The following is a 24298-nucleotide window of genomic DNA, read 5'->3' as shown; positions in this document are numbered from 1 at the left end:
AGTTAGATTTAAGAGGAGCCTATCCTTTGGTATGAACCAGCCAATTAAATGCATGGAAATAACAGAAATTGGGCATTATAGATATTTTAAGTCTTGCCATTTGTATTGTTATATTGGGCGGGATGTACTAAAGTGAAAATGTGGGCCAAAACTCCAAAATTCCCCATATATACAAAGCTCCAGAAAGCAAAACTTTCCAAGCTTGTACCCATCAGGCAACACCATCTAATAGAAGACTATGGCCCTCATTCAGAGCCGCTCGTAAGCGGCCGTACGCTCGTAGTGAACCGATGTTGTGCAACCACGCATGCGCCGGTGTAACAATGCGCATGTGCGTACGGCTGATTGCGATCTTTTTTTCCGTCGTTCGTCGAATAGCGAACAGGAAGTGACATGTCAAATGTGATTGACAGAACAGCCCGTTTTGGGGCGTTGACGGGGGTGGAGATGGGAAAACGCAGGCGTGTCGATGCGTTTTTTGGGCGTACATAAATTATCTCATGCGAACGGCCAATGTGAACGGAATAAGTGATACGTCACTGTCTGATCCACTTTCCATTCAAACTGCTCGTTCAGCTTGTGGTCTGGTATTCTCTACCGCAATGACGATGGTCTCTTCCTCCTTCCTGTGCCTCTTCGATGTTTATCTGATTTATCAATTGTTGCCAGAAAAACAATCAACTTAGAATTGAAAACAAGCTTGTAATGTGTTTATCAAATAGTATTTTTTTAGTAGCACAAAACCGTACGCAGGTGAACTACTCAGCTGCTAATTTCTGGATTAGACAATCAATTAGCGTACCAATTTTTGTGAAAAATATGTGTTTTTGTATTTGGAGTTATTTTATTGCAACAATATTGTCATCATGTTTGTGTTTTTTCTTCATTTTTAAGGGGCCAAGAAAAAACTCGTCCTTTTTTTTTGGCAAAGTGTTCATTAAAACTCCTAAATGGTTTTTAACCCTTTGGTTTCGGAATCCAAAATAATGTGTAGATTTCCGTTCAGTTTTTTTTGTTGTTTTTTGTGGGATTACCTATGAACCAGTTTTTGAATAATTTCACAATACAATTGAGCAGATTTTCCAGATGTTTTATTTTTTAAACACATTTTTTTTTTTTATGTGTAATTGTCATAAATCACATCTGGATAACGTAAATAAATAAAAAAAAAATAACAAAACACACAAACACAAATAGTGGCAGTTGCCCAACACAAAATAGCACAATTTAAAAACAATTCACAAGAAAGGAGAGGGAAGTTTTGGCCCTTAAGGAATATGGGGAAAGCACAGAAGGAATGTGGGAAAATTAGCCAGTGCTGTCATTGCCTTTTGGCCCGTTTGGCCGGGGTAGGGTGGGAGCCTGACCGGGTCCGGGAGGTCCTTCGGCTGGCCTGTCCAGAGGCAGATGTTGGGGCCTCTGGACCAGGCATAGGGCTAGGCACATTTGGAGGGATGGCTGTTGTTGTGCCAGAGGTGGAGGGTCCTGATGTTCCGGCAGGAAGGGAGGCCGGCTCCACCATGTGCTGGCGAACCAGCTGCTCCAGGGCATTTGCAATCCTGATGTTGGCCCAAGTATTTGCGGCCAGGGCCTGAGCAATGGTCACGTTGGCCGCAGCATTTTGCTCCATGGCCTCCGCCACCCGTAGCTGACTGGCGTCCATCCTCAGCAGAATCTCCGTGTGGTGATCCGATTTAAAATTGAGATCCGTGAGGAGGGCCACTGCCTGCGAGGGGGATTGCCCTGGACTGGCTTCTGCAGGGTCCCCAGCCGGATCTACTGCTTCCTCCCCTGCAGAGCCAGCAGAAATTCTGCGGCCAAGGCTCCCCTCTGGAGCAGACTCATCCGCCTGTGTCTCTGTGAGAAAAATGAGAAAAGAGTAACATTAGAATCTACATATTGTCACAAACACATTTCAGAGTTGGTAACATAACAACATTTACCTGGGACAACATGAGGAGCCGCAAAGTCTGGCATGTCCGTATCCATGTTGGACACGCCAAACACCTCCTCATCCTGCAGACACCCCTGGGCCAGCTCTTCCAAGTCATTAAGCTCCAATGACACAGGGGTGGGACCCCCACCTGTCCCCCTTGCATGCCTAGCACTATTAGCCAGTTGTTGCTTCAGCCGATATTTGAAATCGCTCCATCTGTGGGTGAAAAAGTTGGCATTATTCCTGTAGCATTTGGCCCTGTAACCACTTTTTATTAAAATGTAGTTTTTACGTACCGGCGTTTGACATCCCGGGTTGCACGGTCAAACTCACCCACCCTATTGACAGCACTGGCTATGTCAGCCCACATTTTCCACTTCTGGCTTGCACCCATATTCCTTTCTGCCTGTGGCAGGTTGTCATGGCACATTTGGACCAAAACCTCCATTTCCTTTCTTGTGAATTGTGGCTGCCTTTTTTTTTCCGTTTATTTCTTAGGCCGACTAGGCCCAGCAGCCTCTGGCATGGCATCCTCCACTCCTTTTGTAAAAAACATTTTTCAAATTTTTATGTCAAACGTTCCCAAAATTATTGGTATAAATAATCCTTTAATACAATAGAGACAAATACTTACCGTGCGCCTCTTGGCCAGTGTTTTGCTGCTCTGTAGCCATTTTAGAGAGTAAAGTTTCACTACAGCAGACTGTTTGTGAATTTCAGTGACGTATTTATACATGCGTCACCATTATTCGTCCGCATCATTGATTGTGCGCTCCTATTATACGTCCTTAATTTGAGCGGGAAAATAAAGACTATTTATGGCTTGGTGCGACTCGAGTCGAGGTGGCGGGTGATGAATGTTGGAGGTTTAGCTTGGAGGAGTGGATTGTTGGCGTGGTTTGTGGTTTGAGGCGGTTTTTTGAAGTTTGTTATTGGTTTTGGTTTTCTGACTTTTTTTAATTTCCGTTCGCTTTTTTTTAATTGGTTATTTTCTTGATTGGTTCTTTTTTGAGTAAGTCTTTTTAAAAACCTCCTTAAAAAATAATGGATCTAATAACCAAATGTTAGTACTTTTTTTTTTTTTTTTTAGTTATTTAGGCATTGCCCCATTGACGTTTTTGGACTGTGACTTATTTGTCGGTTTTTGGTTCATGATGTGTTGGTCTTCGCATATGTTTTGGATAGTAATTTTTTATTTTGAATTTAACCAATCATGTCTTAACAAGAAATATAACGTACTCTTTAGCGAAATATAGTTAGAGTTGTATTTAATTTAAAATGCAAACTATTTAGCGCACTAATGTTTCCTTATTAACCAGTAAAAAATGCGAACTATTTAGCGCACTAATGTTTCCTTATTAACCAGTAAAAAATGCAAACTATTTAATGCAATGTTTTTTTGGTGTAAAAAATGTAAAGTCATGTTTTACCACTAAATGTAGCGTGCATTTCCTAACTAATGTGTGCTCCCTTCTATATTTTTTTGAAAAAAAAAATGTGTTTAGAATACAAGTTTAAAAAAAAAAAAAAAAAAAACTAAATATATTTTTACATTTTGAAATGTAGGTTTTTCTACTCATGACAATACCCCGGCCTGTAAGCATCTTTGGATTTATTGGAAAAGATAAGTAGTTTTTTTGTTTCACATTTGTCTCAAACAATAACTACCTGGCTTACCATTTCAGGTTGATGTTGGTCGTATTATCTTGGCCATGTTTCCAGAACCCGACCAACCTCAACTTCGTCTAAGGCGTAGGCCTCGTAGGCGTGCAAGGCCCCAGATATATAGAACACATGTCACCCTTTTTGGAATGCCAGATGATGAGGTCTTAAGACGATACCGTCTTCCTCCACAAATCATCCTAGACACTCTCTCATTAATAGAGAGTGATCTTGAACGGCAAATTGTCAGTCCTACAACAATACCACCACTTACGCAATTAATGTCGGTGTTACATTTCTGTGCCTCAGGATCCTTTCAAACCACGGTGGGAATAGTTGCCGGAATCTCCCAATCCTCCTTTTCAAGGATCCTGAGGGCAGTGATGGAGGCCATTTTTAAACACCTCCATCATTTTATTCAAATGCCAGTGGATATGGGTTCCCTTAGTGTGGCGAAGGCCAATTTTTACCAAATAGCTGGCTTCCGACACATCATAGGGGTTGTGGATGGCACTCACATACCACTTCAGCCTCCAGCAAGGCTGGAGGCTATTTTTTTTAGGAACCGCAAACACTTTCATTCACTGAATGTAATGGTGGTATGGGATGCCTCCCTCCAGATCCTGTCCCTGAATGCCAAATTCCCCGGGAGTGCACATGATTCCTTCGTCATCCGGCAATCAGGGATTTGGCATAAATTAGACAACCTACAAGCTGGTGATGCGTGGCTTCTGGGTAAGTTGACACCTTCCGTGGCAACCAATGCAAAGCTTGTTACACAGTGGTCCTGATTTTTTTTTTTTCACAGGAGACAGTGCTTACCCTTGCACGCCCTGGCTGCTCACTCCTTATTTGGCTCCCACACCAGGGCCACAAAGTGAGTATAATTCTGCACTTACATCCACCAGGCAGGTGGTGGAGCGCTGTATCGGCCTTTTAAAAGGCCGATTCAGATGCCTCCACCACTCTGGTGGCGAGCTCATGTATTTGCCGGATATGGTTTCGAAAATTGTGGTCCTGTGTGGGATATTTCACAACATCGCCATAAGGAGTGGTGTCCCAATGCAGCCAGAGGATGCCTTGCCTGAGGATGCCCCCCCCCGAGGTTGGTCGGAGATCAGTATGTGGGGGGGCCATACGCGATGATGTGGTGGCCAGATATTTTAGGTAATTATTGTAAAACATTTAGTTAATTGACACAATGTAGACATGTAAGATTTTAATGGCCAATTTTAATATTATTTTTTTTTTGTCTATTATTACCTAAAATTACCCGAAAAAATGATGCCTACTACCTGATCCCCACAATTGTCTTCATGTGGCCACATTGGATATAACTTCGGGAACAATTATTTCTTCGCCTCATTTGTGGATTCATGTTGGCCTGCAACTTCTTCCAACAGTTCTTGAGTGTTGTTTGTAATTTTTTTTTTGGGTGTTTGTTTTCACTGTGTGAATTGTTTTGTCACAATTCACTTTCTGTTTATTATTTGTGTGTATTAAATTTTTGCTTGACGTTAAAAAGACTTTTCCTTGGTAAATTAAAAGCACGTGTAACCTGGGCCAAAATATGCAAACTTTCATAATGGCTAATCCTGTAATGTGTTAAATTGTTAAGTAGTTTAACATGCTTTGTGGCAAAAAACAAACAACAAAGGTATTATGGTGAAACAGTATGTTTTATAAACTAGGCCTAAGCAGGTTTGAATTAATACTTACATTACCCACCAGAAAAAAAAAAAAAATGCTGGTAATTCTACAAACCTATTGGTATTGTTAGGTGTTTAATGTGCCAGTTTACATACTTATTTGCGCTTTCTACAATCTAATTTACCTTACTTTAAAAAACATGCTCCAATAGTCGACTTATGGAAGGTAAACGATCTAATATTTACAGACAAGGATTGAGACTTGTTAAAATACAACGCAATTTTATTTGAAACAACATTATTTGGGGGGGACAAAATAACAAAAAATTAATTACGAAGGACCGCCGACATGTGGTCAAGGACCACAAGCATGGCGATGAGATGGGCCCGCAAGCTTTGCAATCCCGCCTGCATTGATTGCAGCCGCCTCTGGTCCTCTGTGGGCAAAAAAAATGTGTGGATTAATAAAATGACACCTTACATTAGATGTTTGGCAACAAATTAAAAATCAGACTATAGCTTAAACAAAGAAACACTTTTTTTGAAAAAAACAAAGTAATGGCAAACGCAAAGATGGTATAAATACAAACTAGAAAAATTACACACAAAAAGCCAACCAAAAAAAGGGCGAAGTACGCCAAAAAAAAACATTTTTTGGTACGGTAAACTAGAAATACACAAGTATGAGTGTTTGGACATGTGTGATATGTGTCAGTGGTAAACATCCAAGACATTGTCTTGCAAAAATATATATCCCAACCATTAAAAAAACAAAAAAATTTGGAAATGCACAGGCAAAAGGACAACATCACCCAAAAACAAAAAGATGCCAAAGCAACCATAGTTTAAAAGGGAAACATACCAGTCATCTGTATGCCGGCTCTTGGAGCCCCTACATCCTCCTCCTCTGAGGTGGGCCAGTGCTGGTCCAAAGAAGGAGGGGAGATCTGGCTCAGCGAGGAGGGTGATGAGAAGAGAGGAGTGGGGGGAGGTGAGGGTGATGAAAAGAGAGGGGGGGGAGGGCAGGTAGAATTTGGCGGGATGGGAAAATTGGGCGAGGGAGGGGCCTCAGGTACTGGGCGGTCTGGGGTGGAGGGGGAATTTGGGGAAGGTTGTGGAGAGGAGTTTTGGCTGGGAGTGGGGGATAGGGGACGAGCCCGGCGTTGTCTTCGTACGCGATGCAGGAGTCTACGCTCAGCCCCTAAATGATTGATGAAAAAAGTTTAGGCTGATTATGAATTTTTAAACAGTAAAACAACTGGAAACATGCACATGCAGGCATGTCATAAAACAACAAACAGGGTTAGACTGGAAACATGCACACGCAGGCATGTCATAAAACAACAAACAGGGCTATACCGGAAACATGCACATGCAGGTTGGGCCTCCAAAAAAGCAAAATAAAAATACACTTACTTTCACTAATCTGCAACCGCAAACATGCCAGCTGGCGTGGCGTGCAGCAGCGCAGATCCGACCACCTGCGCTCCAACTGGCCGATATTTTGGCGATAGCCGAAGGAGCGCAGGTGGCGGCGCACCTCCACGTACGCCATACGTTTGCGGAGGTTGGTGATGGGGGAAGGCTGGCTAGTGATCCTCTGGTCCATAACCTCGGTGAGGACCAGGAGCTCCCGCCTACTAAACGCGGAGGCTCTCATGATGGCAATGTTTTTTTTACACAAAACAGTTTTAATAAAGGGCCAAAAAAAAATTTGATTGGCTAATGTACTTTGAAAATTAACAGAACGCATTGTATTGGTTATTGTATGAGTCATGTGACCTACAGCCTCACAAATATAATGTGAGTTATGATAGGCTTGATGCAGTGACATGCGTAAGCTAATTTAAATAAACAAATTAAAGTACTAAAATATGCCTATAAAAAACAACGGAAAACAATAGTATCAATCCTAAAAACATGTAATTTGTATAAAAAAAACCATTGGTGAAACCGTACGTATTCTGCGGGGAAAATGACACACACTGACAAGAATAAAGTTTATTGACAATGAAAAAAAAAAAAGGATTGAAAACGTGAATAGCAATTAAGGTAATTAATATATTGATTGCCATGAAACGATTAAAGTATATTTGCAGAATGACAGAGCAGGTAATCGAAATCTGACAGGCCCACTTCTGGAATTGACTTGTGCGAGCGACCAAAGCAACCAAAGAGGAGACGAACGGTCGCTATTTTGAACGGTTGCAAGCTAGAGGAGGGGTTGGGAGACTATAGGGGCGGAAAATTAGCTACGAGCGAACATACGGACGAACGCTTGAATTTAAATATTTCCGCTCGTTCTGCGGACGAGCGTACGGCCATTTGCGTCCGGGTCTGAATCAGGCCCTATGGGCAGAGCCTATGGGCTTATTTCTGCATTGGTCCCTGAGAGGAAACCAATAGGATCCCTCCCAGGCTCCCTTTGGCTCGGTCATCAGGGTACACATGTGCAGAAGGACTCCCTGGTCAAAAGAGCTTTGAGATTTTAATCACATCTGTACATGTGCACCAGCATTATTAATGCCGGTATGCATGCGGTAAGTGGTGGGATGTATCGCATCCATAATGCGACGCTTGATACATCCCGCCCATTATGACTATTAATAATATGATATATTTCCATTCCATCCATTTCATTGTCAGGGCCATTAGCAGCATTTTATGTTGAAGACATTGACATTGATACTTCCTTGGAGAAGATTAATTATATTTGTTATTATAATTGTTTACTGTTTCCCAGGAGAACATTTTGTGTATATTAAACTTGAGAAATGACAGCAATTCTGTTTCTTGGACATATAATTACTGGTCAAGGGGAACAGATGAATCCAGCAAAGTTTCAAACTTTCCCAAACTGGACGCAACTCAAGAACATGATATCCAATCAGGGGTTATGGGTTTTCCCAATTACTGTAGATGACATTCTCTTTGTTAGTTGAAACTAGTAATGTTTTGACAAAAATAAGGTATTAATATTGGGAAATGGCATTCAAAAGTGGACTTGGGGGTAGATTTACTAAAACCTCTAAAAAATTAAAAGTGGAGGCCTTGCCATTGTAAACCAATCAGATTTTAGATCTAATTTTTGTATTGTAATCTAGAAAATGATAGACAGAGTCTGATTGGTTGCATTGGCAAACACTTCCACTCTATTTTAGAAGCTTTAGTTAATCTATCCCCAGTCTTCAAAAAACAGAATTTTTGTCTGCCCCAGTGTCATGTTAGCCTTATACTATGCCCCAGTGTTGTGTTAGCCTTATACTATGCCCCAGTATTGTTTTAACCTTATACTATGCCCCAGTATTGTGTTAGCCTTATACTATGCCCCAGTATTGTTTTAGCCTTATACTATGCCCCAGTATTGTGTTAGCCTTATACTATGCCACAGTGTTGTGTTAGCCTTATATTATGCCCCAGTATTGTGTTAACCTTATACTATGCCTCAGTATTGTGTTTGCCTTATACTATGCCCCAGTGTTGTTTTAGCCTTATACTATGCCCCAGTGTTGTGTTTGCCTTATACTATGCCCCTGTATTGTGTTTGCCTTATACTATGCCCCAGTGTTGTGTTTGCCTTATACTATGCCCCAGTATTGTGTTTGCCTTATACTATGCCCCTGTATTGCGTTTGCCTTATTCTATGCCCCAGTGTTGCGTTAGCCTTATACTATGCCCCAGTGTTGTGTTAGCCTTATACTATGACCCAGTGTTGTGTTAGCCTTATACTATGACCCAGTGTTGTGTTAGCCTTATACTATGCCCCAGCGTTGTGTTAGCCTTATACTATGCCCCAGTATTGTGTTAGCCTTATACTATGCCCCAGTATTGTTTTAGCCTTATACTATGCCCCAGTATTGTGTTAGCCTTATACTATGCCACAGTGTTGTGTTAGCCTTATATTATGCCCCAGTATTGTGTTAACCTTATACTATGCCTCAGTATTGTGTTTGCCTTATACTATGCCCCAGTGTTGTTTTAGCCTTATACTATGTCCCAGTATTGTGTTAGCCTTATACTATGCCCCAGTGTTGTGTTAGCCTTATACTATGCCACAGTGTTGTGTTAGCCTTATATTATGCCCCAGTATTGTGTTAGCCTTATACTATGCCTCAGTATTGTGTTTGCCTTATACTATGCCCCAGTGTTGTTTTAGTCTTATACTATGTCCCAGTATTGTGTTAGCCTTATACTATGCCCCAGTATTGTTTTAGCCTTATACTATGCACCAGTATTGTGTTAGCCTTATACTATGCCCCTGTATTGTGTTTGCCTTATTCTATGCCCCAGTGTTGTGTTAGCCTTATACTATGCACCAGTGTTGTGTTTGCCTTATACTATGCCCCTGTATTGTGTTTGCCTTATACTATGCCCCAGTGTTGTGTTTGCCTTATACTATGCCCCAGTATTGTGTTTGCCTTATACTATGCCCCTGTATTGCGTTTGCCTTATTCTATGCCCCAGTGTTGCGTTAGCCTTATACTATGCCCCAGTGTTGTGTTTGCCTTATTCTATGCCCCAGTGTTGTGTTAGCCTTATACTATGCCCCAGTGTTGTGTTTGCCTTATTCTATGCCCCAGTATTGTGTTAGCCTTATACCATGCCCCAGTATTGCGTTTGCCTTATACTATGCCCCTGTATTGCGTTTGCCTTATACTATGCCCCTGTATTGTGTTTGCCTTATTCTATGCCCCAGTGTTGTGTTAGCCTTATACTATGCCCCAGTGTTGTGTTTGCCTTATTCTATGCCCCAGTATTGTGTTAGCCTTATACCATGCCCCAGTATTGCGTTTGCCTTATACTATGCCCCTGTATTGCGTTTCCCTTATACTATGCCCCAGTATTGCGTTTCCCTTATACTATGCCTCAGTATTGTGTTTGCCTTATACTATGCCCCAGTATTGTGTTTGCCTTATACTATGCCCCAGTATTGTGTTAGCCTTATACTATGCCCCAGTGTGGAGGTTGATGATTTTGAAGTTAGTGTGGTGCTGTTCCCTCTAAATTCTCCCCAATTCCAAAAATGTACCCCTGTGCTTATTTTTCCACATACATTTCCTCTCCCAGAAAGAACTATAACAAAGGAAACAGAAACTGCTGTCATTCAAATTGGCATTTGAAGAATGGTGTCATTGTTTGATACGCCTCATAATGTTAAGCTCCATACTGATTATAAAAACTTGAAATATATTGGATTACATAACATATAGGGCTCTATCCATAATGTTAATTATCAGGGTCCGAGCGGACCCCGATAATTAATATTCCAACTCGCCACAATGCCAGAGCAATTCATCAATGCTCCGGCTTGGAGACAGCTGATCCATAAATCAGCTGTCCCCCGAATCTAGCGTGCCTGCGTGAACTAGAGTTCACTAGAGTTCATGCAGGTGCACAAAAGCCCCAGTGTCCGACGGAAGGAGCCAGACATGGGTGAAGGATCTGAAAGGGTTGTGCGTCGTAAGTGGGAACAAACGCCATCTGAATATGGCTAATGCTCCCATAGCCAAGCTCCGAAAAGATTGTATTTTCGGAGCTTGATGAATTTCTGTCCCCATACTAGAGTATGGGGACAGCGGGCCATTCCGGGAGAGAAAGGTAAGCAAGAGATATCTGTGATACTAGAGTGTGGGGACAGCGGGCCATTCCTGGAGAGAAAGGTAAGCAGGAGATATCTGTTACCTTTATGATGAATGACCCCAAAAATTAATTTCTACAAAAGCAGGAGATAATGTTTATTTTCACCTGCTTTTGTAGACATTAAAGTGATAATGAATAGATCACCATTGGCCAATGGCAGATACAGAATGTCCAAGGGACCATGGCCACCGATTTCAGTAGAACTGCGTCACACCCAAAACACACCCCCAACTGCTGCCCCCCCCAGTTACTACCCAAAAACAACCATCAAAATTGCATCCCCATGGCGGATCTGCATCGATGGATGCCGAGAGCTGACATGGGCCTGGGTACTCAGGAGGGAGTGTCCAAATCCCGGGGAGAAATAGCCATGCCTCCCTCAACAGAAAAAAAAAAAAGAGGAGTGTGCCGTTGGCCACACAGGGGGACTTTTGTCCCCTTAGTAGTGCTGCAAAGGGGGACAATGTCCCCACTAGCAGCTGGTCCAGGGCCCAGACCAGGCCAATTCATTAAGCCCGGGCCTGAGTAATTAGTACTTACTCCCCCCCCACTCGGCACCCCTGTCTGCATCCCCTGGCAGTAACCTTCGGGGCGCATACACAGTGCATCTTGGACGCAGAGGTAAAACAAGTGCCCAATGCTTTACTGTTATCAGCCTCAGAATCATACCCATAGTTGTATCTGATTATCTCCCCACTCCCCTGCTGAAAAAGTTCTGCTTAGAGACCAGGTCCATCACATCAGATCCAGTTAGAGAGAGCTGCACTAAAGGTACATTTTCAGATTAAAATCAAAATTGCTAGAAATTGCCAAAAAATGTGAATTCATTTCCCAGATGTCTGAAATGTAGCAATAGTGATGGTAACTGATTTATAATAATCTGATATCACCGGCAATGTTTAACAATATCAGAAATTTTCCATTCATTTCAATGTGACATTAATTTCCAGGGCATTTTTAGCATCTGGACTACTTTTAAAATGTATTAGTCTATTGAAATAAATGGGCACATTGAAATGAATGCCAAGACACTGTCTGGTAGAGAATCCAAAATATTTCAGGTTCTTGGAGAGCATTCTGGTAACTCATAGGAGTTGAGCTGTCTTCTTAGTCATACCATTCTGAAATCAGTGGTCAGAATTAATGGAACAATATTTAAGATGTTAAATATATGATCATCAAAATGATTGATCTAAGTATATAACACAAGTCGCCGCGTTGCTAGGAGATGCGAACACCGGGACGATCAATCACTAACTCCTCCTACCTGCTGTCTGTCATTCCTGATCTGACCGGATTGGCTCCTGTGGCGTTTTCTATCTTGTGTGTAGAGTGCTTGGTTGCCGGTGATAGTGTTCACACGTTTCCCGTTCCAGTGTCAGCATTCTCTCCAGTTTTGAATCTTGAAAATTGTACCTCTGCCTGTTTTGGTGTCAAGTCGCACTCCAGCGTCACCTGCATACGCATCCCTGTGTCCTGCCGCTTGTGTCATCTCGGCGGCACAAGCCACACTCCAGCGTCCAGTGCCCTGCCGCTTGTGTCATCCCGGCGGCACAAGCCACACTCCAGCGTCTCCTGCCTATGCAATCCTGTGTCCTGCCACTTGTGTCATCTCGGCGGCACAAGCAACATTACCAGCCCTCAAAGCTGCTACTTGGGCCAAAGGCTGCATCTTTCCAAGCATTACCAGCCCTCAAGGCTGCTACTCAGCCCAAAGGCCGCGCCTAGCCAAGCATTACCATTTACCAGCCCTCAAGGCTGCTACTCGGCCCAAAGGCCGCACCTTGCCAAGCGCTATCAGATATGAACTTTCCTATTCATGCTGCATACTAGGACTTTACCAGGAGCTGGGAGCAAGTTACACAATATAATTATTACACTCTACATATTCTGGTGGACAGTTATCCTGAGTGTGCGATAGAAAAGATTTTGGATACTAAGGATTAACATAAAAGTCTACAATACCTCATCTATTGGAAAGGATATGGAAGAGAGATCATTGGCATCAACTGAGCATGTGCATAGAGAACACTAATATTTCCATTAGAAGTGTTCCCAAATGCCTGAATATAAGGGACCTGAGGACATGTAAGGATCTTACCTCCCCAAGTATGTTTAAAGCCAATTCCATTCTTCTATACACCTAGCAACTGCTGTGCATGAGCTACTGTATGGCAGATGTCCAGCCAGTCTCACGCCCCGATGCCTTATAGTGACCTGTGCCTATACCCTGTATGTCCAGCCAGCCACACCTTATAGTGACCTGTGCCTATACCCTGTATGTCCAGCCAGCCGTGCCTTATAGTGACCTGTGCCTATATTCTGTATGTCCAGCCAGCTGCACCTTATAGTGACCTGTGCCTATACCCTGTATGTCCAGCCAGTCTCACGCCCCAATGCCTTATAGTGACCTGTGCCTATACCCTGTATGTCCAGCCAGTCTCACGCCCCGATGCCTTATAGTGACCTGTGCCTATACCCTGTATGTCCAGCCAGCCACAACTTATAGTGACCTGTGCCTATACCCTGTATGTCCAGCCAGCCGTGCCTTATAGTGACCTGTGCCTATACCCTGAATGTCCAGCCAGCAGTGCCTTATAGTGACCTGTGCCTATACTCTGTATGCCCAGCCAGCAGCGCCTTATAGTGACCTGTGCCTATACCCTGTATGCCCAGCCAGCCGCACCTTATAGTGACCTGTGCCTATACCCTGAATGTCCAGCCAGCCACACCTTATAGTGACCTGTGCCTATACTCTGTATGCCCAGCCAGCAGCGCCTTATAGTGACCTGTGCCTATACCCTGTATGCCCAGCCAGCCGCACCTTATAGTGACCTGTGCCTATACTCTGTATATCCAGCCAGCCACACCTTATAGTGACCTGTGCCTATACCCTGTATGTCCAGCCAGCCGTGCCTTATAGTGACCTGTGCCTATACTCTGTATATCCAGCCAGCCACACCTTATAGTGACCTGTGCCTATACCCTGTATGTCCAGCCAGCAGCGCCTTATAGTGACCTGTGCCTATACTCTGTATGCCCAGCCAGCAGCGCCTTATAGTGACCTGTGCCTATACCCTGAATGTCCAGCCAGCCACACCTTATAGTGACCTGTGCCTATACTCTGTATGTCCAGCCAGCCGTGCCTTATAGTGACCTGTGCCTATACTCTGTATGTCCAGCCAGCCGTTCCTTATAGTGACCTGTGCCTATACTCTGTATGTGGTAAGCAATCGGGAAGCCGACTGCCTAAATACCGGCAGCCGGCTTCCTGACTGTCATATCCTGGCAAAGGTGAAATGCCGGGCGTCTAGATGTAGACTCCCGCATTTCCCTGATGCCGGGAGACCGGCGCCCGGCATCGTAGTGATGCCGGGCGCCGCGAGCGGACAGCCACGGGGGGGAGGGTTAGGTTTAGGGCTCCCGGGGGGGAATTAGGGTTAGGCACCCCCCTGGGAGGGTTAGGCTAGGGGGAAGGTCAGGGTTAGGCACCCCCGGGGGGGACTTAGGGTTAGGCACCCCCCTGGGGGACTTAGGTTTAGGCAGCGGGGAAGGGGGTGGTTAGGGTTAGGCACTTGGGGGGGAAGTTAGGGTTAGGCACCCCTAAGGAGGGTTAGGGTTGTTAGGTTAGTAGATACTCACCTATCCACAATCAGGATTTCCAGCGCTGTCGGGTTTCCGCTGCGGCCGGCGGTATTTCATACCCATTCCCTGTATGTCCAGCCAGCCGCCCCTTATAGTGATCTGTGCCTATACTCTGTATGTCCATGGCATCACTTAGGGCCTGAATCAGAGTTGGACTGAAACACAATATTTGCACTGCTGAGCGATTATCAGTGGTCTACGTACACTTTGCTCTGCGCCAAAGCACATAACCGTTGTCAGTCGCAGCGAGTATCTGCCTGCAGTGTGATTGACAGATTGGGAGCATTTGTGGGAGGCAATAGGGGAGTGGTGGCTAAAAGGCAGGTGTGATGGAACCATTTCGGGGGCATGCCACAGCTTGTGACTGCGATCCCATACACAGTCAAAATGGCTCCTGCGTCTTATAACCATCTGCCATTCTGCGCGGCCATTGTGCTACTCAGAAGTCTGATGATCGACTGATGCGTGGTTGTGTCTTTATGCACACGCCGTGGATCTGCGATGCCCCCAGTGGGCGTCTCAATACAATCTAGGCGATTGCGACATTTGCATATTTACTCACATCCGCTGTATCTGGGATTGCAGCCTCGGTGCCATCAGCGTCCATCTCTAAATCAGGCCCTTAGATCCTTTCTTTACTAACCTTGTTGTGTTTGGATTTCCTGTTACTGATCTTCACTTTGTTCGTGACCATTGTTCCTTGCTGTCTGTCCTGAACTTAGGGCCTGTTCTAACTTCAATATCCACCTCCTGTTTCAGGAACATTTATCTGTTCTGCACTACCTCTCCCACCCTTTAATCGCTTGCTAATTGTGGCCATATTGGGCAGCAAATATACCTACTGTATGTATAAAAGACTTGGAGACAACTGTGAATCATTACACATATTTAATTCCCTTGGAAACTGAGTTGCTGAAGGCTTAAATCATGATTAGGCTTGTTATAGTGGCCGATATAATGGGATTACATGCTGCGACTATCACACCGGTTGTTACTGAGCTAATATTGCCGTCTGTATAATGAACTTCAGAAGAACAGATTGCTTAAAATAATAATGTCATCTTTATTTTTCAAACTTTGTTAAAGAACACATACATTTCCTCTTTACAAATGACTTTGTCATAGATTGTTATCCGTTTAGCTCAGTAGAGGTACTGTACTCTCTCCGGATTGTGGTGGCTTCTCCACTTCTATCTTCACTGTATTTACAACCTCCTTCAAGTCTAGTCCTTTTTTTGGAGCTTTAACACTTAGGATCCCATCATGAGACAATGAGGATTTCACCAGCAGAGGGTCTACATCCAGGGGTAGGATGTATGTTCTGGTAAAGGTCCTAGTGATGAAGCCATGCCTATCCATTTTCTGTGGATGCTGGGCAGTGACCTCTAGTAGGTTATCAATTGTACGGACACTGATCTCATCAGGAAGAAAGTGGCTCACATCCAGGAAGACCTGGAACATCTGCTCATTGCAACTGATCTCAGAGTAGCCTCTGCCATTAGTTATGTTCCTTCTGGGCCTGATGTAATAACCATGATATAATGTGGGACAGAGAAGATCCTCTGGGGCTATACCTGGGAATGAAGAAGAAATGGAAGTATATGTATAGTCAGACAGTATAAAACATTAGAATATTTATGGTTAAGGGGCCTATGTATCAAGTAATATTTGAGATATATTCTATGAAAGCAGCTATGCCCCTTAATCTTGAGTGTTATAGGGCAAGGTAACTGTAGCCAACACCTCCAATCTTATCTCATTGATTGGATTCCAGGTTAGCTAACTTATGACACCAAATAGCATTTTTAGAGGTCATTAGTCTAGTCACGGTTCACATACTTTTTTCTATTGGCAGTACTTATGTTGATAGGTGTCAGCGTTGTGTGATGAAGGTCAGTATAAACCATCAATAGCATAAGCATGGATTGTTTTACTAACCAGGTAGAACAGAAGGATTAATAACAATATATAAATACTGCGCTAGTTAATTACAAGAGATATATGAAATGGCAGAATAAATATCAGTCGGAACTCCAACATAGATAATAAAATAACAAATATTTAATCACATACAATATCTCACAACATATATAATTTAAATATCTATAAAAATGATTATTCTGTGCACTCACATAACTGTTAAAATGTCCAGCATTCAACATAGCAGCAATGGTTCTCCATAAATAATTATTAAAGGTGTATCTCTTTACCAGTATTCAAACTGGCTTAATATATATCTCTCACCCTGGGGAGCTGTTGAGATCTTGTATAGGGCACCCATGGAGTATAAACAGTCACAATTTATATATAATATATATATATTTATATATATATAGCCTCTTACAACGGGAGGCTTTTCTCAAAGTCTCTCTGAAAAACCTCCTGTTGTAAGAGGCGAAACGCGTCGGGTGACCCCGATTGTGAGCACCCCTGATGGTATCAGCCTTTTTTTATAGATTGGCAAAGCATCGCTGTCACATGACTTAATTGCTGCATGAGCGGCAAGCCCTTTCCTGCTAGTTCCTAATCATACTGCAGGTTCCACGCATACCGGTCTTCAGCCGGCACGTCCAGGATGTCCGCTGTCAGTGCTAGCAGAGCGATCATCTCTAATATACAAGGACCTCTGTCAGAAGGGAAATGCTCGGCCCGGACGGGGTAAATATTTGGATTAAGGCCAGCAACGTTAATGAGCTATTGCCGCTGCAGTTCTTTAACAAGTCTATATATATTGTGACTGTTTATACACCTGTGGGTGACTATACAAGATCTCAACAGCTCCCCAGGTAGAAAGAGATATATACAGTCAGGTGTATAAATATTGGGACATTGACAGAATTTTCATATTTTGGCCTCTATTCACTACCACAATGGCTTTGAAATGAAACAAACAAGATGTGCTTTAACTACAGACTTTCAGATTTAATTTGAGGGTAATTACATCCAAATCAGGTGAACGGTGTAGGAATTACAACGGTTTCTATATGTGCCTCACACTTTTTAAGGGGCCAAAAGTAATGGGACAAACTAAACAATCCTAAATCTAACTTTCACTTTTTAATACTTTGTTGCAAATCCTTTGCAGGCAATTACAGCCTGAAGTCTGGAACGCATAGACATCACCAGACGCTGGGTTTCATCCCTGGTGATGCTCTGCCAGGCCTCTGCTGCAAATGTCTTCAGTTCCTGCTTGTTCTTGGGGCATCTTCCCTTCAGTTTTGTCTTCATCAAGTGAAATGCATGCTCAATCGGATTCAGGTCAGGGGATTGACTTGGCCATTGCATAACATTCCACTTTTTAGCCTTAAAAAACTCTTTGGTTGCTTTTACAGTATGCTTCGGGTCATTGTCCATCTGCACTGTGAAGCGCCGTCCAATGAGTTCTGAAGCATTTGACTGAATATGAGCATATAATATTGCCCCAAACACTTCAAAATTAATTCTGCTGCTTTTGTTAGCAGTCACATCATCAATAAATACAAGGGAACCAGTTCCATTGGCAGTCATACATGCCCACGCCATGAGACTACCACCACCATGCTTCACTGATGAGGTGGTATGTTTTGGATCATGAGCAGTTCCTTTCCTTCTCCATATTCTTCTCTTCCCATCACTCAAGTACAAGTTGATCTTTGTCTCATCTGTCCATAGGATGTTGTTCCAGAACTGTAATGGCTTTTTTTAGATGTTGTTTGGCAAACTCTAATCTGGTCTTCCTGTTTTTGTGGCTCACCAATAAGTAACATCTTGTGGTGAACCCTCTATATTCACTCTTGTGAAGTCTTGTCTTGATTGTTGACTTTGACACATATACACCTACCTCCTGGAGAGTGTTCTTGATTTGGCCAACTGTTGTGAAGGGGTTTTTCTTCACCAGGGAAATAATTCTTTTGTCATCCACCACAGTTGTTTTCCGTGGTCTTCCGGGTCTTTTGGTGTTGCTGAGCTCTCCAGTGCGTTCTTTCTTTTTAAGAATGTTCCAAACAATTGATTCGGCCACACCTAATGTTTTTGCTATCTGTCTGATGGGTTTGTTTTGATTTTTCAGCCTAATAATTGCTTGCTTCACTGATAGTGACAGCTCTTTGGATCTCATATTGAGAGTCGACAGCAACTGATTTCAAATGCAAATGTCACACCTAGAATCAACTCCAGACCTTTTACCTGCTTAATTGATAATTAAATAATGAGGGAATAGACCCACACCTGTCCATGAAATAGCTTTTGAGTTGATAGTCCCATTACTTTTGGACCCTTAAAAAGTGGGAGGCACATATAGAAACCATTGTAATTCCTACACCGTTCACCTGATTTGGATGTAATTACCCTCAAATTAAATCTGAAAGTCTGCAGTTAAAGCACATCTTGTTTGTTTCATTTCAAAGCCATTGTGGTGGTGAATAGAGGCCAAAATATGAAAATTCTGTCAATGTCCCAATATTTATGCACCTGACTGTATTAAGCCAGTTTGAATACTGGGAAAAGGACACACCATTAATAATTATTTAAGGAGAACATTGCTGCTATGTTCACTGTCTGCTTGACATTGTAACAGTTATTTGAGTGCACAGAATAATAATTTTTATTGATATTTAAATCATGTGTTGTAAGATATTGTATGTGATTAAATATATATTAATTTACTAATTATGCTGGAGTTCCAAATTAAATTTATTCTGCCTTTTCATATATCTTTTATAATTAATTAGCACAGTATCTATATATTGTTATTAGCTTGGTATTTATTAGCTGATCATTCACAATCTCAACTTTTTGATATTGCAGCTCTATTTACGGATGATTGAAATAACTCCATAGATAACCAATGGAGTTTAGCATTCCCAAAATTGTTTATCAGCGCCAAAGTCATTATTCTATAGAACAGCAGGGTGTGAGACAACACAGGTTTAATGTAGCACAATGCAGGAACACAATGGGAGAAAGATCCAGACAGGAGCGGGTCAATGCTGGTGGTGTGCGGTGATTTTAGTGTGCACCTGCAGCTATATGTAGTGTTGGCAGTGGGACTTGTAGTGCAGCCAGCGGTAGTGGCACGGTGGTGTACGAGTAGTGGCACCGCCGCTGTTATATGTGGTACTGGTATGTCTGGGGCACAGCCTCACTAAGAGACACTCAGGGGCATGCCCTATCTGTCCGGAGGACGGAGGAAGAAGAACGCGCTGTAAGGCACATGCCCAGAAGGCGTATTGGGTCAGAGGACGCACATGCGCACCTCCGATACTATGGAGACCCTGTCACACAGAGAAGACAGTGCAGAGCCCACTCCTCAACATTTTCAACCTATACTTTGAATGTTAAAAAGATGCATTCAATATGGACTGTACTGTACTTTGTGTGCTATTAGTTTAAGCAGACTGTGTTTGTCTATTTTTGTGTCTTAAATGAAGATTATATCACATTATATTACCAATTTCTGCTGAAATCTAGTTAATTCCAAAGGGCTCACATACTTTTTCTTGCCACTATACAAACAGTAAACAAGAAATCCATAGACTGGGATATGTTGATGCTATTACAGTTACAGACACGGGGCTGCTCTAATGTCAGTTGTGGTCTGTGTGTGATACATATAAAGAATGCAAAGTCATCTGAATGAAATGTCATTGCCCTAACACTGCCTGTGCCAGCAGACAATCGGATACAGAGCAGCTGTGCAGCTATTTATACCCTCTCTGCCGGAGCAGTTACCAGGTAAAAGCTACTGTATGTAGACTAAGGTGCTGCCCATTCTGCCATATGATAACATTAATACCATACAGGGAAGGCATATGAAATTACGGGACCATGTAACAAAGAAACATTCATCTTTAATTTAAGAACAATCTAGGCTGCTGAGTAAGACACAAAGGGATATCCATCTGGGCATAATAATTTCACCATTGCAGGTACTGGCACAATGGGCATGTGCAGTACGGGTCCTGCGTGGTCGCACGCATAGTGGCAGCAGACTGTCGATGCTGAATCAGGCTTATGCCAGTTGGCTTAGTGTAAAATATGTAGATTGGCTCTGCCCATGCCCAGATAGGTGATGGCATGCATATGCAGCTATTCAGGCTTGGGTGAATCTTTTATTTACAACCGCTTATTATAAGACGGGGATAGAAGGGGCGGTCAAACATAGGCAGAGAACAGTAATGCTGGGTACACATTGTGCCAACGGATCCGCCGACACAGTGGCCTATCAGGTAAGCTATATAGACTTACTGATCGGCTGCTTGTTGTGTGTTCCCTGGCATCACAACTGGGCCGGCCCAGATAAGCTGTCAGTCACAGACGCTCATCTGACATATCTGCAGATATATCGGCCACCTGCCGCGCTGCAGAGCAGATGCAATATGTTTGTGAACTACATAGTTCACAGACATATCGGGGGTACACACCCGCCGACGTGCTCGTGATATATCGGCTGTTAGATTGAATGGCCAATATATTGCCCATTGTGGAATCAACTTAAGAGCATGCATAGAGAATTGCAAACAGATGCAGACTGTACATATACACTGTATGCAGGGGTCCTGGTGTAAATACATGCACTAGCTAAACACTTCCAATTGGCTGATTGTGAAATCATCGCTGAATTGTGTTTTATTATAGTAAGACGTATTTTACACCTGTGATCGTGGTTGCAATTGTATTCAATCAGCATCAGGACCTTGATCTGCAGCATAAAATGTTTTGTTTTAGCAGCCAGATGGCCCACCCCACATCATCAAGGTGCTCGTCTATTCTCAAGAGGTGCACTGTGCAAAATTGTACACATCACATCAGAAATTCAACCTCCTGCTGCTTTAGAACCACACCTTTCATTACATAACGTTACCATTCCTCCTCAGACACTGCTGGCTGCAGCCTTATTTATGAGTTACATTCATTGAATACTTGACTACTCTCATGTAACGTCCTGGAGGCTCCCGAAACTTCGATGGCTCTCCTGGATGTCCAGAAGAGTAATCGAGTCTTTCGGAGGCTGTCCACATTCGCCCTGCACCGCTCACTTCCCGAGTCTGGGCGGCTTGATGACTCAACTCGTGCTGAAATGTATCAATGTGGCCCATACCAACAGACAGCAAGTATGAGAATGTTGGGACACTATAACCAGTGCTGGAGATCTATTTGCAGTGACACAGCTGTGGGCTGGCACAATGACCGCAGCTCGCCATCATGCCCCACCCCAACTCTATCCCACTGAATACCAGCATCTAGAAGAACACTCTAACTGCATGCTCAGACACATCTCTTTTTTTTCAATTTGACAAATATATGACAGTACAAGAATGAACCAGCAACAGTTATAAACTATTACATATTAAACTGTGGGCCTGAGTCAGCAAGGATCGCTGATGCGATCGCGCACGCAGGTCTGCTATGAAAGTATGCTAATATGTGCAATCGCAAAGCCCTCGCACGGACAACATGCAGACGCCACTTCCCCTCTTGCACATCCGTATTAACTTGCAATCCAGCCAAAACATCCGTAACATCGAAATACATCGGAGCCACTCGCACATTTACAGCAGGTCAGTCCTCACTTATAAATTGCTAACTTTCCTGTACGCAGTGAGTACTGAAGCCGCATATGCCATCGTAGTGGCTAATTTATACATACCCCTGTAACGGCGTTCAAACGCACTGGCACGCCTGCGTTTCTCCGACCACATCCCCGTCACCAGCCCCAAACACTCACTTCCCTTCAATTACTCTGCGATTGCTCTGCGTGGTCTCCGTGATCGCAGTTAGGCATTCACACACGTGCACTGCGATGCATGCGCAGTATGTAACAATCGGCTGTCTGCGTACGCGATCGCATCAGCGATACTTGCTGAATCAGGCTCTATAAACTAATTACTAATAGTGCTGTAATAGAAATTATATACATAGCCCTACCTTCAATTTTTTACAGTATTATATTATACAATTGAATCACTGTATATCTTCCGCCTCATCATCCAGTACCCCACATATCCCCTTTCTTACTAGTCTATGTCTCACATGTCCGCCTCCTCACAAGTCTGTGCCCCATGTGGCCATCTCCGTACCAGTCTATGCCCCATATGCTCCCTCCTTGCAGCTTGTGCCCTACATATCCCGTATACATATCACATGTCCCTCACCTCTTCACAAGTCTATGTCCCACACCCCTCTCTCCTTACCAATCTGTACCTCGCATGGTGCCTCCTCACCTATTTGTGCCCCATATATTGCCTCCTCTCTATGGGGGTATGGAGTCTAGTCTATGGGGTCTATTTACTAAGCAGTGTTAGGAGACAGAGTGAAAAGTGATAAGGTGCCAGCCAATCAGCTCCTAACTGAGAGGGGGGGGGGGGGGGCGGTACAGATTACCCGGGCCCGGGCTTCCTCAGGGGCCCGGGTCCGGCGTCGGCCCCCCCCTCCCTCCCAGCAGCCCAGCACACAGCGTGTGCTACCCGGGCCCGCCACGGCTCTTGGAGGGCCTGGCTGTGTTTGAAAAATGACAGTTGGGAGCTGATTGGCTGGTACCTTATCACGTTTCACTTTCTCTCCTAACACTGCTTAGTAATAGACCCCTGAGTCCCACATCCCTCTCTCCTTACCAATCTGTACAGACTGATAGCAGAGATATCTGCTGCTGACCTGTTTAATACAGTACATGTGGGGAGCCATATGTATTGCGGTAAACTACCGAAAACCGCCGTATGACCACACAGTTTACATTATTACTAACCCAAATTTAGCAATGGGAATTCTATCTTTGCAGCAGTATAAAATCACCAATATGCATGGGCTGGGTAAATGGTACTACTAGGTAACACCATTCATAAGCAGTGCATTCCCATAATGACATCTAGATAGAAGAATACCGTTTTGCCTGACAAAGCTGGCCATTGTTCAGTTATATACCCTCAATGGAATTATATTAATTCCACCTACCTTCTCCAAAGTTTTGCTGAAATATCTTTGTTGGGTTAGCAAACTCATATTCAGCACTCATGGGGTAGGCATGGGGCACTGTTCTGTCTGCCATGACAGTGTGATCTTCTGAGGAATGAGCTGTCTCTCTGGAGGTGCCTGGTTGCAGCCAGGGCAAAGTGATGTGGCAGCATGTGCTGGAAAAGTCTTATCGGTGGAAAGCTTATGGGAGGGGGATGCTATGAGAAGTATAGCCGAAAATAGTCCTAAATACGTAGGATTAAGTATTTTAGAGATGAACTATTTGCTCTCATAACGCACAAATAGATCCATTAGCCCTGGCCCAAAGAATGATATCTACTGTACTTAGACCAACTGGTTATTATATGCTTTATATCAAATTACAGGGATATAGTGACTATTTGTCCCTCAGGCTAGTGATTGGACACATAGGAGTTCTATTTAACCCTTCAGTTGTTATTTACAGTTGAATATAAACATACAGGGCGGCCCATGCAATCCACAGGCAATACCGATGTTCACATAGTTAGGCGAATTATCTGCAACTGCACATTGCGCAAAAAGTTCTGGAGACCCCTACGGTGCATGCGTTACATATAGGGGGTCATTCAGAGTCGGTCGCAAGTGCTGAGCGCTCGCAACCAACTCGATGTTGCCCCACCAGGCATGCGCACAACGGAGCCGGCTCCGTCATGCGCATGCGCGAGACCCGGCTAGCGACGGAGGCTCCGTCGCTAGGGGTCTCGCAGCAGACGGGGCGAGCTGTCGATGGTGAGTGACAGCTCGCCCCGTTTGGGAGGTGGGCAGGGGGCGTGCCTGCCCAAACTGAGGCGTTCCC

General features: G+C 43.7%; 2 protein-coding genes across 3 annotated transcripts in view; one reads left to right on the top strand and one right to left on the bottom strand.

Annotated features, from left to right (window-relative positions):
* CRYAB (crystallin alpha B) overlaps positions 1–24298 on the top strand; it is a 107520-nt gene that overhangs the window by 44104 nt on the left and 39118 nt on the right. The gene's annotated exons all lie outside the window — the stretch shown is intronic.
* Positions 15670–23554, bottom strand: HSPB2 (heat shock protein family B (small) member 2). Its single transcript, XM_088481435.1, has 2 exons — positions 23461–23554; positions 15670–16106 (listed from the first exon to the last, which is right to left on the bottom strand). The coding sequence occupies exons 1-2, from the start codon at positions 23552–23554 to the stop codon at positions 15670–15672; spliced, it is 531 nt and encodes a 176-aa protein (XP_088337561.1).

The sequence above is a fragment of the Taudactylus pleione genome, unplaced genomic scaffold (assembly GCF_031769625.1).
Source record: "Taudactylus pleione unplaced genomic scaffold, aTauple2 ptg000270l, whole genome shotgun sequence".
Classification (NCBI taxonomy): domain Eukaryota; kingdom Metazoa; phylum Chordata; class Amphibia; order Anura; family Myobatrachidae; genus Taudactylus; species Taudactylus pleione.
Note: the sequence above shows the minus strand (reverse complement) of the source record. Positions and strands in the feature narration are given on the sequence as shown.

Coding starts and splice junctions, on each gene's coding strand:
- HSPB2 (XM_088481435.1), bottom strand. CDS start 23,554: ATGGCAGACAGAACAGTGCCCCATGCCTACCCCATGAGTGCTGAATAT. Junction 16,107..23,460: donor TCAGCAAAACTTTGGAGAAG/GTAGGTGGAATT, acceptor CTTCATTCCCAG/GTATAGCCCCAGAGGATCTT.